This window comes from Mobula birostris, chromosome 2, assembly GCF_030028105.1.
Source record: "Mobula birostris isolate sMobBir1 chromosome 2, sMobBir1.hap1, whole genome shotgun sequence".
NCBI lineage: Eukaryota > Metazoa > Chordata > Chondrichthyes > Myliobatiformes > Myliobatidae > Mobula > Mobula birostris.
Genome location: NC_092371.1, coordinates 210,235,329 through 210,253,626, shown reverse-complemented (window position 1 = coordinate 210,253,626; position 18,298 = coordinate 210,235,329). Strand labels below are relative to the sequence as shown.

Here is an 18,298-nt window from a genome sequence, read left to right as displayed (position 1 = left end):
CACAATCCTACACCTAATTTTTACTGATTTTCCAACATGCTTTGAAAATCAGATTCTTGATTGAGTTACTGTTTTTTTTAAGTAGGGTTTCTTCTTGATGCTGTGTTAAAAATTGGCAGAATTGGCTCTCCCACCCCCCCCCCCAACAATGTTAATCAATGTCACCTGCTTTCTGGGAACTTGAAATAAATACAGATAACACTGGAAAGGGAATTAATTGGTTTGTCAGCATTTGAAAAGAGAAGGCACAAGTTTTCTGTGAACTGGAGATTGGTTATCTGTGTGATAATATATTGTCCAGCCAATTAACTGGACAAATTTCCCTCTGCAAATGTCTAATATATTCCCATTGTGTAAAACACTGCAGTGCAAGCACTAAATCAAAGAAATTAGACTGAAGTACTTCTAATGGAGATTGCAAATGAGGTTTAAAGTAATGCAGCAGCTCCCTCTGTTGTGAAATGTGAGTATAACAAGTTGCCTCAGCCCGAAATGTTGACTGTTTACTCTTCTTTGTAGATGCTGCCTGGTCTGCTGAGTTCCTCCTGTGTGTTTCTGGGCTCATGCCCCCTTGATATTTAGTGGGTTTTCTAAAAAAAATAAAACTACAATGCAACATCTGATTAAAAAAAACATTTAGAAATACTTTGGGGTATTAATTAAAACAACATCCAATATTGGATGTCTCAACTCCCACTGGGAAATTCATACCTTATTTCAGTGAGATTTTTATTCATCCTGACACATAGCTTCCAGTGTAAAACTCCCCCACATAACGTCAGCAGAACTGCAATACACCAGTTCAATTTTCAGTATCACTAGTTGTGTGGCAAATCACCCAAATTCTGTCTACAAGGAGAAAGGGCTTCCTCTGCATTTTCTTTTACCCACAAGAGCAGCCAGAACAGACACGTATATTTTCTGCATTGCAGGTTTCACTGAGCGTGTATGTTTGGAGAGAGCATTCATGTTCTTATTGAGACCTGCTAAGCGACTTCATGCCAGGATCACTGGCTGCAGCCCCGGGGGATTTCCCTTGCTCGCTCTCACGGGCACTGATCTCCTTAGATCTCCCCAGGCACCTCCAGTCCCCCAGTGAGCACTCGGCCATCATTTCCAAGTTCTGCTATGTTCACTGTGCCAAATGCAACACGTCACTAAGGCTGAAGCTGGCATTGCCATTTTCAATGGAGGATTATTCAGGAGAACATTGCCACTATTCTGCAACCTTTATCCTTCATGCCATTTTCACATTATCTTCGCATGCCAAAGGGACAGCTCAGACCACATTCTAAGTCACTGTAACTAGACACGGTGAACTGTGATATCTGTCCCAGGATGAGCTTGGAAGAATCCATGAACTCCAGCAGAATCAGTCCAATGGATACATTTGGCTTCCGTTTAATATTTCTTCCAAATGGCAGCATCATTAACAATGCAGCATTTACTCACATATTGGAGAGTCCCGAGTGTCAGCACTAAAGTTGTATGATCCTCTCCGAGACTGGCCATGTACTGTTTGTCTGTAAGGTGGGACGAGGACATAAAGAGATAAAAAGTAATATGGACAGGTAAGGGTGTGGTCGGAGGATTTGGCAAGTGGATTATAATGTGGGGAAATGTGAAATAGTTCATGCTGTTGGGATATGCTGTAGTGTTTCAGGGCCATTGCATTGCAATTCATCATTGATGCAGAGCTGGAGCAACTTATAATTACCTTTAGAAGAAAGAAGAAATGGAGGGTGGGGGAAGGAGCACCAGAGGGAGGTGACGGGCAGGCAAGGAGATAACATGAGGGAGGGACAAGGGGATGGGAGATAGTGAAGTGGAGGGAGGCACTACTGGAAGTTTGAGAAATCGATGTTCATGCCATCAGGTTGGAGGCTACCCAGACGGAATATAAGGTGCTGTGGCCTTATCCCGACAGCGGAGGAGGTCGTGGATGGACATATCAAAATGGGAATGGAAGTGGAAGTGGAAATGGAAATGGAATGGAAGTGGAATTAAAATAGGTGGCCCGTGGGAGATCCTGCTTGTTCTGGTGGACAGAGCGTAGATGCTCAGCGAAGCAGTCTCCCAATCTATGTCAGGTCTTACCAATATAAAAGAGGCCACACCGGGAGCACACACTGGAGACCGTCCCGCACTTTTCCAATGCTAATCGACGACTGCATTGGTGCTGCTTCCTGCACCCGTGCTGAACTTATCAATTTCATCCACTTTGCCTCCAACTTCCACCCGGCCCTCAAATTCACCTAGTCCATTTCTGACACCTCCCTTCCCGTTCTCAATCTCTCTGTCTCTGTCTCCGGAGACAGCTTATCCACCAATGTCTATTACAAACCCATGGACTCTCTCAGCTACCTGGACTATACCTTGTCCCACCCTGCTCTTTGTAAAAACGCCATTTGCTTCTTTGAATTCCACTGTCTCCACCGCACCTGTTCTCAGGATGAGGCTTTTCATTCTAGAACAAAGGAGGTGTCCTCCTTTTTCAAAGAAGGAGGCTTCCCTTCCTTCACCGTCAACTCTGCCCTCAACCGTATGTCTTCCACTTCACACATGTCAGTTCTTATTCCATCCTCCTGCCACGCTACCGGGGATAGGGTTCCTCATCCTCACCTACCATCCCACCACTCTCTGCATCCAGCATATTAATTCTCCGAAACTTCCGCCACCTCCAACTGGATCCCACCACCAAACACCTCTTTCCCTCCCCCCACCCCACTTTCTGCTTTCTGCAGGGATCGCTCTGTATGCAACTCCTTTGTCCATTCATCCCTCCTGGCTCTTATCCTTGCAAGTGGAACAAGTGCTTCACCTGCCCCAACACTTCCTCCCACACTACCATTCAGGGCCCCAAACAGTCCTTCCAGATGAGGAGTGAGTCTTTTGGGGTCGCCCTCTGTATCCAGTGCTCGCAGTGTGGCCTCCTGTATATCGGTGAGACCCGACGTAGATTGGGAGACTGCTTTGCCGAGCATCTATGCTCCATCTGCCAGAACAAGCGGGATCTCCCAGTGGCCACCCATTTTAATTCCACTTCCCATTCCCATTCCTGTATGTCCATCCATGACCTCCCCCACTGTCATGATGAGGCCACACTTAGATTGGAGGAACAACATCTTATATTCCGTTTGGGTAGCCTCCAACCTGATAGCACGTACATTGATTTCTCAAATTTCCAGTAATGCCTCCACCCCACCTTCACTATTTCCCATCCCCTGGTCCCTGTCTCATGTTACCTCCTTGCCGGCCATTGCCTCCCTCTGGTGCTGCTTTCCACACCCCCCCCCCTTCTTTTTTCCATTGTCTTCTGTCTCTTTCGCCAATCACTTCCTAGCTCTTTGCTTCATCCCTCCTCCTCCGAGTTTCACCTATCACCTGGAGTTCTCTCTCCCCCCACCTTTCAAATCTACTCCTCATCATTTTTTCTCCGGTCCTGCCAAAGGGTTTCGGCCCGAAATGTCGACTGTACTTTTTTTCTATAGTTGCTGCCTGGCCTGCTGACTCCCTCCAGCATTTTGTGTGTGTTGCTCGGATTTCCAGCATCTGCAGATTTTCCCTTCTTTATAATTATCTTTCTTCTCTCGTTTAGGCTGAGAACATACTGTTCCTAGAATTGGATATGGCAACACCCCAGGTTTTTGAGCTGGATATCCCACGGTCGTGGTCATTACATGGAGCAACCGGAGGAGAGCCACACTACAGCAGTTCTGTTTTCCCAGACCGGTCCACCGCAGCGAGAGTTCGCAAATCAAGATCATGGTGAGGATTTCTCAATTCCCATGGCTATTTTCTCAGCAGAGATAAAATTCATTAAATACCTTAAAATTTGTGCAACACACACAAAATGCTGGAGAAACTCAGCAAGTCAGGTGGTACCTATGGAGAGGAATTAATGGTCGACATTTCGGGCCGAGACTCCTCATCATGACTCTCAGTGGAGTCCTTGGAGGGAAATGGATGGTCAATATTTCAGGTCATGACCCAAATCGTCAACTGTCTACTTCCCTCAAAGAGCTGGCTTGACCCTTGAGCTCCTTCAGTAGTCTGCTTCTTTGCCCCTTGCGGTCTCTCGTGTCTTAGTGTAATATCTTCTCTGAACAACAGCGCCTTCAGCAACACAGCATACCCTCAGTCCTGTGCTGGACTGTCAGCCCACATAACATGTAGGAGGAATTCTTGCATAATTTTGGAATAAATTATCTTCTTAAAAAAAGATAATCAGCCATGTAAAAGTGAAATCTTATCTTAATCTTTTTTGATTGTATTCCAGGTCCAGACCTGAGAGACGAGTAACATCCTCCTCTTCCTTCTCCTCATTGGCTTCAGGCTCTCAGCTGTTCTCTCATTCGGAGGGGAAGGTGTCACAGTGAGGAATACTGTGAAACTTGTGCCTGTTCTTTGGTGAGAAATTCGTCCTCAGCCTACGGCATTGAAGGTGCAGGTTAGCAGTGGCTCCATTTCCAAAATTTGCTTCATGTAACTTCAGCTGAAGCAAATGTTGGAAGTGGCGTTCAATGCACAGCTGCCTCCAAATTGCAGACTTAGGCCCAGAGACTGAGGGCAGATTTCAGGCCGTTTATTTTCCCCGTCGCTCAATCCATCTCATTGCAGCCCAAACAAAAATGGTTCATGCTTCTCACTTTCAAGTGCAACCTCCTGCGTTTGACAGTGTCCCACCAATCTCCATCTGCTTTACTGCCTTATTTTGCAGTCTGAGCTACAGGGTTAAAGAGGCACAAAATGGAGCTTAGTGGGGAAACTCGTTTTCCCAAACGAGCTTAAAAATCAGAGCTATGAAAATTAGCTGTTTATGAGAATCAAATTTTATCAGCACAACTGGTCTTTCTATAGAGTTCAAGCCAGAAGTAAGACTTAATTGATCATCCCGTTTTTATTTACACTGCAATGTTTTCAAAATACTCAGCCTCTTCAGTGTCATTCCCTCTCTTCCAATATATTCATGCCTTCCATTCAGTTTGGAAATCTGTTCTGAAGAAGATGTGTGTCATGTTGTGCTGAATACAGCAGATTGCCTGCCAAGTTTTATTTCCAAGAGCAGTAATGTCGCTTTGTAAATTTGTTGGACTTTTGATCCTAATTAAATTGATGTTGCTGTTGCTCCAAAAAATGTTGAAATATTTAATCGCAGGTCCTGCTGTCACTGGGATTGAGGGTACTTTATTGTGGAATAAAATAAATACTATATGCTCAAGGACAATTGTGTGCATTTGCTTGATGTTTTCAATCAAGACTGGATACTACCTTTTTCAGAAGATGGTGGTTATGATTTGAATGAAACAGGTCAATTATGAAAATGGTATTATCTAACAAAAGGAAATGCAGAAAATACTCAGCGGGTCAGTCAGCATCTGTGGAAAGAATAGATTTGATGTTGCAGGTCAGGGACTTTTTTCCAGAGCAATAAATTTACTTGGACAAGATTTTATGAAGTGCATTTGGTTCCTTCAACCAGATTGTGAATAGTAAATGTAGTACACTAGATTGAATTGATGCTTCGCTTGGGAAGACCTTTAGGGTCTCTGGATGGTGGGAAGGAAAGAGATAAAGGGACAAATATTCCATCATCTGCAGTAGCAAGAGGAAGATGATGGGTGAAGATGATGATGAGGTACTTAATGAATATTTTACTTCAGTATTCACTATGGAAAAGGATCTTGGTGATTGTAGTGATGACTTGCAGCAGACTGAAAAGCTTGAGCCTATAGATATTAAGAAAGAGGATGGGCTGGAGCTTTTGGAAAGCATCAAGTTGGATAAGTCGCCGGGACCGGATGAGATGTACCCCAGGCTACTGTGGGAGGCAAGGAAGGAGATTGCTGAGCCTCTGGCGATGATGTTTGCATCATCAATGGTGACGGGAGAGGTTCCGGAGAATTGGAGGATTGCGGATGTTGTTCCTTTATTCAAGAAAGCGAGTAGAGATAGCCCAGGAAATTATAGACCAGTGAGTCTTACCTAAATGGTTCGTAAGTTGATGGAGAAGATCCTGAGAGGCAGGATTTATGAACATTTGGAGAGGTATAATATGATTAGCAATAGTCAGCATGGCTTTGTCAAGGGCAGGTCATGCCTTACGAGCCTGATTGAATTTTTTGAGGATGTGATTAAACACATTGATGAAAGTAGAGCAGTAGATGTAGTGTATATGGATTTCAGCAAGGTATTTGATAAGGTACCCCATGCAAGGCTTATTGAGAAAGTAAGGAGGCATGGGATCCAAGGAGACATTGCTTTGTGGATAAAGAACTGGCTTGCCCACAGAAGGCAAAGAGTGGTTGCAGACGGGTCATATTCTGCATGGAGGTCGGTGACCAGGGGTGTGCTTCAGGGATCTGTTCAAGGACCCTTACTCTTCATGATTTTTATAAATGACCTGGATGAGGAAGTGGAGAGAAGGGTTAGTAAGTTTGCTGATGACACAAAGGTTGGAGGTGTTGTGGATAGTGTGGAGGGCTGTCAGAGGTTACAGCGGGACATTGATAGGATGCAAAACTGGGCTGAGAAGTGGCAGATGGGAGTTCAACCCAGATAAGTGTGAAGTGGTTCATTTTGCTAGGTCAAATATGATGGCAGAATATAGTATTTATGTAAGACTCTTGGCAATGTGGAGGATCAGAGTGATCTTGGGATCCAAGTCCATAGGACGCTGAAAGCAGCTGAGCAGGTTGACTCTGTGGTTAAGAAGGTGTGCGGTACACTGGCCTTCATCAATCGTGGAATTGAACTTAGGAGCCGAGAGGTAATGTTGCAGCTATATAGGACCCTGGTCAGACCCCACTTGGAGTACTGTGCTCAGTTCTGGTCGCCTCACTACAGGAAAGATGTGGAAACCATAGAAAGGGTGCAGAGGAGATTTACAAGGATGTTGCCTGGATTGGGGAGCATGCCTTATGAGAATAAGTTGAGTGAACTTGGCTTTTTCTCCTTGGAGCGAAGGAGGATGAGAGGTGACCTGATAGAGGTGTATAAGATGATGAGAGGCATTGATCGTGTGGATAGTCAGAGGCTTTTTCCCAGGCCTGAAATGGTTGCCACAAGAGGACACAGGTTTAAAGTGCTGGGGAGTAGGTACAGAGGAGATATCAGGGGTAAGTTTTTTCCTCAGAGAGTGGTGAGTGTATGGAATGGGCTGCCGGCAACGGTGGTGGAGGCGGATACGATAGGGTCTTTTAACAAACTTTTGGATAGGTACATGGACCTTAGAAAAATAGAGGGCTATGGGTAAGCCTAGCAATTTCTAAGGTAGGAACATGTTCGGCACAACTTTGTGGGCTGAAGGGCCTGTATTGTGCTGTAGGTTTCCGCTGTTTCTATGAAGTGGTGGAAAACCTTGTTTACAACTTAATCCCATGATCACCCCAGTTTTCCCCCATCTCCTTTCTCCAGTCTACTTCAACAACTATCTTCTGTGCTTTTTGGCAAGTCAGAATACTGTGGTACTATGTTGGTTATGATTTAACATCACTTGATGGTTCCAAATACTGCACAGACTGGGCTCATGCACTGATTTCTGCTTGTGGAAGACAAAAATGGATTGACATCTGAAGAATGCTGGAGAGAAACTGAAGAACTCAAAAAGTGAAATATTCAGCAATATTCTGCTGAAGTGGTCTGAGTCTGACAATTTCATTCTGTCACTTGCGTACATATTCCACAGCAATTTTGCCTCTGGGTAAAACTGCACAGAGCAGCAGCATTCCACGGCAAAGGCTGGGAGAAGTTTATTTCTACCATTGCACATGCATCTGAGATTGGCCGGTCACAACTTTGATCCCAACGTGGTGTCTTGGACCAATTACAGTATCATTGCAAAAAGACCTGTAATAAATTCCAAATGTTCAGCATTAATAATGCAGTTGTGACCCTCAGGTTCTGTTGGCTGTGTAGGTCTAGGGTCAACAATCTTTGGCCCCACCAAATGTGTGAGACTGAGGTGCAAAACCTCCTGTTTGTGTGGATGCTGTGTGAGGTGTTACCCTGTTACAAATCAGTACCACGAAATAACAGACAGAACACCATATGCAATTAAACAGTTTAGCTTTATTATTCTTAATTTGACTAAAGAGTTAGTAAAGTAATACAAAAAGAAAAGGGCCCATTTTAATGAACCAGTCGAATGTGCACAAGTTGGAGCTCACGGTTTCCCTTTCGCTGGTCCTCCATCGATTTCCCCCGCTTTGTCGACTTCCGGCCCCACCAAGTCCACTCCTTTCTGGTGCCTATTGACCTCTCCTCTCTGGCATCTTCGCTGCCCATCTTCCGCCGAGCAAAAGACCCAGATCACCTCGGTCTCAGGCACACAACAAGAAAAAACACTCCCTTCATTGGACGGCGCACATTCCAAAGCTCCCGTTATCTCTAGTCATAACGCAAACACTGCTGCTACAGAAAAGCTATTACATTAGCAGTGCTTCTACAGAAAGACCATTACATTAGCAGTGAAACCTTTCCCAGGGTGTTACACTAATGCAAATTTACTTGTTTTTATTAGCACTTGCACTTAGATTCATTTATTTATCACATGTACATTGAACATAACAGTTAAATGTATTAACAAACACCACAATCTGTGTAGGTGCTGGGGGCAGCCTGAAAGTGCTGCCATGTATTCCAGTGCCAACATAGTGTGCCCACCATGTTCACAGAGCAGCAAAACGACTATGGAAAACCAGGCCCATCCCTCTCACACACACAGATAGTCATCTGACTCCACGGGAGGCTGTCTCCTAGCCTCCAGTGGACACGCAGATCTGCAAACATTAGGCTTTCAGCATCCCCAGTGAGACCAGGGCTCTGGCTATTGGGCCTCAACTTCCAGACTTCTGCCCCAGGGGTAAGTGGAATTCATTCTGGAATGGCCACTTCAAGGAGTTCCTGTCCCAATGGTCAGAGTTTCCTGAGATTATCATGGTCAGAAATGAAGTTGGCTGGAGTAAGAAAATCAATACAGCCAATCACAAACCGCTTTCACTCCTCAAAGTCAATACCTGAGAAAAGCATTGGTTGCACCTGTAATTCTGATTTATGAGGGAGGAGGGGGCATTTTGCTTTCAATGCAAAAGCAGCACAATTCAAAGAACCTTTCATCTGCAGCCTGCTGCATTTATTTTCCATTCACTGTTTTTATTTCCTGTGGGAATTCTGGTTTCCTTTGTGCTCAATGAGACCTGGTCTTCCAAAGGATTCATCAGCACTGAGCTTCCTGCTATTGTAACACTCTGTTACCAGTAAATGATGCAGAGCTTTTACTAAGAGCTCATGAGCCCTTTCTCCTGGACACCACTGGATCTAGTTTTATTTACTATTTTCTAAAATATGAAAAAAACCTGAACTAATGTTTTCACACAAACTCAGGTTCCATCCTTCCTCTACCATAATCTTTCAACTTCATTTGCATTTTGTTTGGTTGATAGATACAAAGGTTCTGCAATTTCTGCATTGGTTGAGTTGGCAGTTTAAAGCTGATATCAAATGCAATCTTACAGACATCTAACTGTTTAAAGCTCTCATTTAAATGAAGTTAATAACTGCTAATGGGGGAAAAACATTTTAAGTGTTAAGTGGAGTCACCTAATATTCTTAATAGCAGATTCTTCAAAAAAAAGTGCTTGCACCATGTCAAAACACATATACAATATCCATATGGTATTTACTCAGTAAATTATCATGTTTATGAGATGAATACCTCCACTAAAATAATAGGAGAAAATGTTAAGGGGTCTTCAAAAGGCCATTTGCAGCTACATAGAACATAAAAATCCAGAGCACATTACAGGCCCTTTGGTCCACAGTGTCGTGTCAACCATGTAACATACTCTAGAAACCGCCTAGAATTACCCTACTGCAAAGCCCTCTATTTTTCTTAGACAGAGGCTCTAAAAAGATATTATTGTATCATCCTCTACCACTGTCGCTGGCAGTGCATTCTATGCACCCACCACTTTCTCTGTGAAAAACTTACCTCTGACATCCCCCTTGTACCTACTTTCAAGCATCTTAAAACTATGCCCCCTCGTGCTAGCCTTTTCAGCCCTGGGAAAAAGCCCCTGACTATCCACATGATCAATGCCTCTCATCATCTTATACACCTCTATCAGGTCACCTCTTATCTTGTCGCTCCAAGGAGAAAAGGCCAAGTTCATTTAACCTATTCTCATAGGACATGCTCTCCAATCCTGGCAACATCCTTGTAAATCTCCTCTGCACTCTCTCTATAGTATCCACATCCTCCCTGTAGTGAGGAGACCAGAACTGAACACAGTACTCCAAGTAGGGTCTGACCAAGGTCTTGTATAGCTGTAACATTACCTCACAGCTCTCTTGAGCTCAATCCCATGACTGATGAATGCAAACACACCATACACCTTTAACAACACTGTCAACATGTGCAGCAGCTTTGAGTGTTCTGTGAACACAGACCCCAAGATCTCTGATCCTCCACACTGCCAAGAGTCTTACATTTAATACCGTATTCTGCCTTCAAATTTTACCTAGCAAAATGAACCACTTCACACTTATCTGGGTTGAACGCCATCTGCCACTTCTCAGCCCAGTTTTGCATCCTATCAATGTCCCGCTGTAATTTCTGACAGCCCTCCACATTATCCACATCACCCAAATCACCCCCAACCTTTGTGTCATCAGCGAACTTACTAACCCATCCCTCCACTTCCTCATCCAGGTCATTTATAAAAATCACAGAGAGGAGGGGTCCCAGAACAGATCCCTGCAGAACACCACTGGTTACCGACCTCCATGCAGAATACAAACCATCTACAACCACCCTTTGCCTTCTGTGGTCAAGTCAATTCTGGATTCACAAAGCAAGATCTCCTTGGATCCCATGCCTTATTGCTTTCTGAATGACCCTTGTATGGGGCACCTTATCAAATACCTTACTGAAATCCATATACACTACATCCTCTGCTCTACCTTCATCAATGTGTTTTGTTATCTCCTCAAAGAATTCAGTCAGGCTCATAAGGCACAAACTGCCCTTGACAAAGCTATGCTGACTATCCATAATCAGATTATTCTCACAGTAGCCTCGGGTATATCTCATTCAGTCCCGGCAACTTATCAAACTTAATACTTTTTAAAAACTCCACTACATCCTCTTTCCTAATGTCTATATACTCAAGCTTTTCAGTCCGCTGAAGTCACCTTCACAATTGCCAGAGTCCTTTTCACTGGTGAACACTGAAGCAAAGAATTCATTAAGTACCTCTGCTACCTCCTCTGACTTCATGCACACATTTCCACTATCGCACCTGATTGGTCCTATTCTCACACGGCTCATCTTCTTTTTCTTCACATATTTGTAGAATGCCTTGGGGTTTTCCTTAATCCTGCTTGCCAAGGCCTTCTCATGGCCCCTTCTAGCTCTCTTAATTTCATTCTTGAGCTCCTTCCTGGCAACCTTTTAATTTTCTAGAACCCTAGTGTCCTGAACCTTTCAAAAGCTTTTCTTTTCTTCTTAACTAGATTTTCCACATCCATGGTTATTTTACCTTACTATCCTTTCCCTGCCTCAGTGGAGCATACCTATGCACAACACCATGCAAATGTGCCCTGAACATTTGCCACATTTCAGCCATGCATTTCCCTGAGAACATCTGCTCCCAAGTTCCTGCCTAATAGCATCATATTTCCCCCACCCCAATTAAATGTTTTCCTAAATTGTCTGCTCCTATCCCTCTCCAGCACTAAGATAAAGGCGATAGAGTTGTGATCACTACCTCCAAAATGCTCTCTCACCAACAGATCTGACTCCTGACCAGGTTCATTTCCCAATACTAGATAAAGAACAACTTCTCCTCCAGTTGGCATATCTACATATTGCATCAGGAAACCTTTCTGACCACACCTAACAAACTTCACCCAATCTAAACCCCTTGCTCGAAGGAGATGCCAGTCAATATTAGGAAAATTAAAATCTCCCATCACAACAACCCTGTTATTATTGCACCATTCCAGAATCTGCCTCCCCATCTGCTCCTTGATGTCCCTGTTACTATTGGAGGGATCTATAAAAAATGCCTAGTATAGTTATTGCCCCCTTCCTCTTTCTGACTTCCACACACACTGACTCAGTAGATAATACCTCCATGACTTCCAACTTTTCTGCAGCCGTGACACTATCCCTGAGAAGCAATGCCGTGCCCACACCTCTTTTGCCTTCCTCCCTGTCCTTTTTGAAACATCTACAGCCTAGCACACTCAGCAGACATTACTACCCCTGAGATGTCCAAGCTATCATGTTTAATTCTCAAAATTCTCTAAGTTCATATTTTCATATTTTTGGAAACAAAAGGAATTGGATGATATGGGATAGGCTCAAAAGGAGGATGCGGAGAATAAGATGATCTTATCCAGTATTCAGTGTCCTGTTTCTTATGTTTCGCTGTGGTCTAAGGTGTTTAATTTGTGCACATAATATTCAATTAGGTAAAATAAAACTGAATTACTTAATAAAATAAATCTTTTTCAATCTGTGGGTGATGTTTGCTGGTGCAATTTAAACCTAATCTGAGGTGTTTACCATGACATCATGTTTTATAAGGAATTATAGATCCATCAAGCCATTGGTTCTCTTTAAAATAGAGTAAAGTAAAACTTCTTAATAAATAGAACTCCTAATCATTTAAGATGGAAAAAATTAAAGTGGTCTTAGCATTGTTCCAGCTATATCACACTTAGCTGCTATGGCAACAATGGTGGTTTGATTATGTGGAAACACCTAGAATAATGAGAAATTGCTTGAAGGAGTTTTGTGCAGAAGTTGAAAGAAAACGGGGAATGTTGAAGTTACTCAACAGGACAAGGAATATATGTGGAGAGAGAAATAAAGGTACTGCTTCAGAGTAATGACATTTTGCAGAGAAGTTGGTTGGTTGGTGGAACAATATTGAACAAAAATAGTAATGCTGATATTTTTGCAAAAAAATGTCTTCTTAGCTTGCACTCAGTGTTAGTGTTAGCAAAGCCTTAGTGGAACTGAAAGTTAGAAAACAGTGATTTTGGATAAATGGATCCTTTATCAGGCTGTAGGGCTTAACCAGTGGAATAGACAAGTGATTAGATCTTGGTCCTCAGTTGTTTACTATTAATGATTGGAAGGAAGGAATAAAAGCTAAGATTTCCAAGTTTGCTGATGATAAGGAAATAGATGGAAAGACACATTGCGATGAGGACATTTTGATTCTGCAAAGGCTGCAGATAGCATAGGTGACCGGGTGAATACCTGGGAAAGCAGATTTTAATGGTCAGAAAGACAACAATTATACAAGTGCACAATTAGGCAATTAGGCAATTTATACCTAATCTGAGGTGTTTGCCATGGCATCATGTTTTACAAGGAATTATGGAACCACCAAGCCATTGGATTTCTTTAAAATAGAGTAAAATAAAAAAACTTGTTAATAAATGGAACTCTTTTAAGGTGCTTGGAAGTAGGTACAGAGGAGATGTCAGGGGCAAGTTTTTTATGCAGAGAGTGGTGAATGCGTGGAATGGGCTGCCAGTGACGGTGGTGGAGGTGGATACAATAGGGTCTTTTAAGAGACTCTTGGATAGGTACATGGAGCTTAGAAAAATAGAGGGCTATGGGTAACCCAAGGTAATTTCTAAAGTAAGTACATGTTTGGCACAGCATTGTGGGCCAAAGGGCCTGTATGGTGCTGTAGGTTTTTTATATTTCTATTAAGAGTAGTGTGAGCTGCCTTAAAGACTGTCATCCTGTAGTACTCACATCTACAGTGATGAAATCCTTCGAGAGGTTAGTCATGACTAGAAACATTTCCTGCCTCAGCAAGTACCTGGACCCATTGCAATTTACCTCTCGCCACAATAGGCCTACAGCAGACACAATCTGAATGGCTCTTCACATGGTCTTAGATCCCCCGGACAAAACAAACCCTATGTTAGGATGTTGCTCATTGATTGTAGCTCATCATTTAACACCATCATTCCTACAGTCCTGATTGAAAAGCTACAGAACCTGGACCTCTCTACCTCCCTCTGCAATTGGATCCTTGTCTTCCTAACCAGAAGACCACAATCTGGGCAGATTGGTAATAACATCTCCTCTTTGCAGACAATCAACACCGGGGATGTGTGCTTCTCCCCCTGCTCTACTCTGTACCCATGACTGTGTGGCTAGGCACAGCTCTAATAGCATCTATAAATTTGCCATTGTTGGCAGAACCTCAGATGAAGATAACCTCTCAAGTCTGCTTGACCATTCAATATGATCATGGTTGATCTATATTGGCATCCATCCCACTTCTATACCACTTACCCATAACCCTACACTTGCTCTTAATTTCTTGTGTACATTGTTGGGAATACCTGATTTCCAATATATCAAATGCCTGGAGGTAGATCTGGAACTGCAAGTTCCTTGTTACTGGACACTCCACACAACCTTCACAATAATTTCAGTGGACAAACTGTAAAAGTGTGGGATCTAATATGAGTAGAATCACACAGCTTTCGAAAGCAAAACCAGGGAATTGATTGTGGACTTCAGGAAAGGGAAGTCAGGTGAATGCACGCCTCTCCTCACCGAGGGTACAGCAGTGGAACCAGTGAGCAGTTTCAAGTTCCTGGGTATCAGCATCTCTGAAGATCTATCCTGGGCCAGACATATTTATGTAATATGAAGAAGGCACACCAGCAGCTATATTTCATTCAGAGTTTGAGGGGATTTTGCTTATCACTAAGGACTCCAACAAATTTCTACAGATGTACCGTGGGGAGGATTCTAAGTGGTCGCGTTACTGTCTCGTACGGAGGAACAACCGCACAGGATGGGAAAAGTGACAGAGGATCGCAAACTCAGCCAGCTCCATCACGGCCACTAGCCTCCCCAGCATCGAGGACATCTTCAAAAGGCGATGCCCCAGAAAGGCAGTGTCCATCATTAAGGATGCCCTCTTCCAGGACATGCCCTCTTCTCCTTGGTACCATCAAAGAGGAGGTACAGGAGCTGAAGGCACACACTTGATGTTTCAGGGACGGCTTCTACCCCTCAGCCTTCACATTTCTGAAAGGACAATGAACCAACCCGTGAATATCACTCACTGTTGTCGCTCTACTTCCTAGTTTATATATTTCTTATTGTAATTTATGGTATTTATGTATTAAACTATAATGCTGCCACAAATCAACAAATTTGATGGAATATGTCAATGATATAAAACCTGATTCTGAGATAAGCAGGAAGTACCTTTTCCTGTCAGCAGGACCAGGAGGCATTGAATTTAAGGAAAGGATAAAGGATACATAGGGGATGTGAGTAAAGTCATTTTTATTCAGAAAATGGTGATGATTTGAACTCCCTGCTGATGAGGATGATGGAAACTGAGTGAACTTGAGCTTTCAAAAGGAAACTGCATTTGACAGAGAATTATTTACAAGACTATGCAGAAAGATTGAGGACATGTGATGAAGAAGAGAGCTGCCATGGATTAAGTGGCAGCTCTTCTACGCCACAATGATGCTGTGACCATGTAACCTATTCCACTTGTGATTTGCTACTTGAGATGCAACACCAGAATAAGGTTGTGGGCACAAATAGTATTAAATAGAACCTTGAATGGTAACATTAAGAAAGTAATTGAGAATGCACATGTTTGATTCTTGTTGCTAGTTTGCATAAATTCTATTGCTACCATGTGGCTCTTGAAGAAAAGATTGTGTTTGTTTCTGCTGCACAATCCAGCCGACATACTTGAACATGAAGTCAGTAAAAAGCTACTTACAACTTGTACGAAGGGCAAAATGTCAACAGAACTCTCCTCTGTGATGTACAGAATCCATGATACTAGCCAACAGTCTACAGCAAATTTGAGTCCAGTATCGAACAAGAAAGCATAAATGCCACATCGCTTTTCTCAATTTTTATTGTTGCAATGTTTCACCTTACCATGACTAAACTTCCTGTGAGATTGGAGCTAATCTTCAGAATGAATCTCTGTTGACTACCCTCCAGAACCAAGGTCACCAGAACCTCAGTAGTGAATTGCAGTCAGCTCTTGTGTCTGCAAGCAGTCAGAGGCTGAATTTCAAGACATTCCCAACTCACTCACTGCAGTATATGGAGAATGGATTCCTGACAGATACATAGGAAATATGCAGGGGGATGTGGATTTAATGCAGGCAAATGGGATTAGTGTGGATAGGCTTCATGGTTGGTGTGGACAAGGTGGGCCAAAAGGCCCAGTTTTTGCACTGTACGTTTCTGTGCTTCTAAAAAATGCAACAGCCCCACTGACTTTTTCCATTTTTGAGATATCATTAATTTGTACAGCTACTTTGGACATTACATTAGTAACACTAAGGGGCAGAAGACGCTGGTGGGAGTTGTGTGCAGGCCACCTAACAGTAGTAGTGAGGTCGGAGATGGTATTAAACAGGAAATTAGAAATGTGTGCAATAAAGGAACAGCAGTTATAATGGGTGACTTCAATCTACATGTAGATGGGGTGAACCAAATTGGTAAAGGTGCTGAGGAAGAGGATTTCTTGGAATGTATGCGGGATGGTTTTTTGAACCAACATGTCGAGGAACCAACTAGAGAGCAGGCTATTCTGGACTGGGTTTTGAGCAATGAGGAAGGGTTAATTAGCAATCTTGTCGTGAGAGGCCCCTTGGGTAAGAGTGACCATAATATGGTGGAATTCTTCATTAAGATGGAGAGTGACATAGTTAATTCAGAAACAAAGGTTCTGAACTTAAAGAGGGGTAACTTTGAAGGTATGAGACGTGAATTAGCTAAGATAGACTGGCAAATGACACTTAAATGATTGACGGTGGATATGCAATGGCAAGCATTTAAAGGTTGCATGGATGAACTACAACAATTGTTCATCCCAGTTTGGCAAAAGAATAAATCAAGGAAGGTAGTGCACCCGTGGCTGACAAGAGAAATTAGGGATAGTATCAATTCCAAAGAAGAAGCATACAAATTAGCCAGAGAAAGTGGATCACCTGAGGACTGGGAGAAATTCAGAGTTCAGCAGAGGAGGACAAAGGGCTTAATTAGGAAGGGGAAAAAAGATTATGAGAGAAAACTGGCAGGAAACATAAAAACGGACTGTAAAAGCTTTTATTGATATGTGAAAAGGAAAAGACTGGTAAAGACAAATGTAGGTCCCCTGCAGACAGAAACAGGTGAATTGATTATAGGGAGCAAGGACATGGCAGACCAATTGAATAATTACTTTGGTTCTGTCTTCACTAAGGAGGACATAAATAATCTTCCAGAAATAGTAGGGGACAGAGAGTCCAGTGAGATGGAGGAACTGAGCGAAATACATGTTAGTAGGGAAGTGGTGTTAGGTAAATTGAAGGGATTGAAGGCAGATAAATCCCCAGGGCCAGATGGTCTGCATCCCAGGGTGCTTAAGGAAGTAGCCCAAGAAATAGTGGATGCATTAGTGATAATTTTTCAAAACTCGTTAGATTCTGGACTAGTTCCTGAGGATCGGAGGGTGGCTAATGTAACTCCACTTTTTAAAAAAGGAGGGAGAGAGAAACTGGGGAATTATAGACTGGTTAGCCTAACGTCGGTGGTGGGGAAACTGCTAGAGTCAGTTATCAAGGATGTGATAACAGCACATTTGGAAAGCGGTGAAATGATCGGACAAAGTCAGCATGGGTTTGTGAAAGGAAAATCATGTCTGACGAATCTCATAGAATTTTTTGAGGATGTAACTAGTAGAGTAGATAGGGGAGAACCAGTGGATGTGGTATATTTGAATTTTCAGAAGGCTTTTGACAAGGTCCCACAAAGGAGATTAGTGTGCAAACTTAAAGCACACGGTATTGCGGGTAAGGTATTGGTGTGGGTGGAGAGTTGGTTAGCAGACAGGAAGCAAAGAGTGGGAATAAACGGGGCCTTTTCAGAATGGCAGGCAGTGACTAGTGGGGTACCGCAAGGCTCAGTGCTGCGACCTCAGTTGTTTACAATATATATTAATGACTTGGATGAGGGAATTAAATGCAGCATCTCCAAGTTTGCGGATGACACGAAGCTGGGTGGCAGTGTTAGCTGTGAGGAGGATGATAAGAGGATGCAGGGTGACTTGGATAGGTTGGGTGAGTGGGCAAATTCATGGCAGATGCAATTTAATGTGGATAAATGTGAAGTTATCCACTTTGGTGGCAAAAATAGGAAAACAGATTATTATCTGAATGGTGGCCGATTAGGAAAAGGGGAGGTGCAACGAGACCTGGGTGTCATTATACACCAGTCATTGAAAGT

At 43.1% G+C, this 18,298-nt stretch overlaps 1 protein-coding gene across 2 annotated transcripts in view; it reads left to right on the top strand.

The window, feature by feature from the left end:
- The window catches only part of LOC140210082 (kinesin-like protein KIF3C), a 195,538-nt gene extending 190,345 nt beyond the window's left edge, over positions 1-5,193 (top strand). For both annotated transcript variants that reach the window (XM_072278892.1, XM_072278883.1), the window contains exons 9-10: positions 3,599-3,768; positions 4,280-5,193. In XM_072278892.1, the coding sequence (XP_072134993.1) occupies positions 3,599-3,768; positions 4,280-4,379 (270 nt within the window). In that variant the 3' untranslated portion in view covers positions 4,380-5,193. The remainder of the gene's footprint in view (positions 1-3,598; positions 3,769-4,279) is intronic.
- The last annotated feature ends 13,105 nt before the right edge of the window (positions 5,194-18,298 follow it).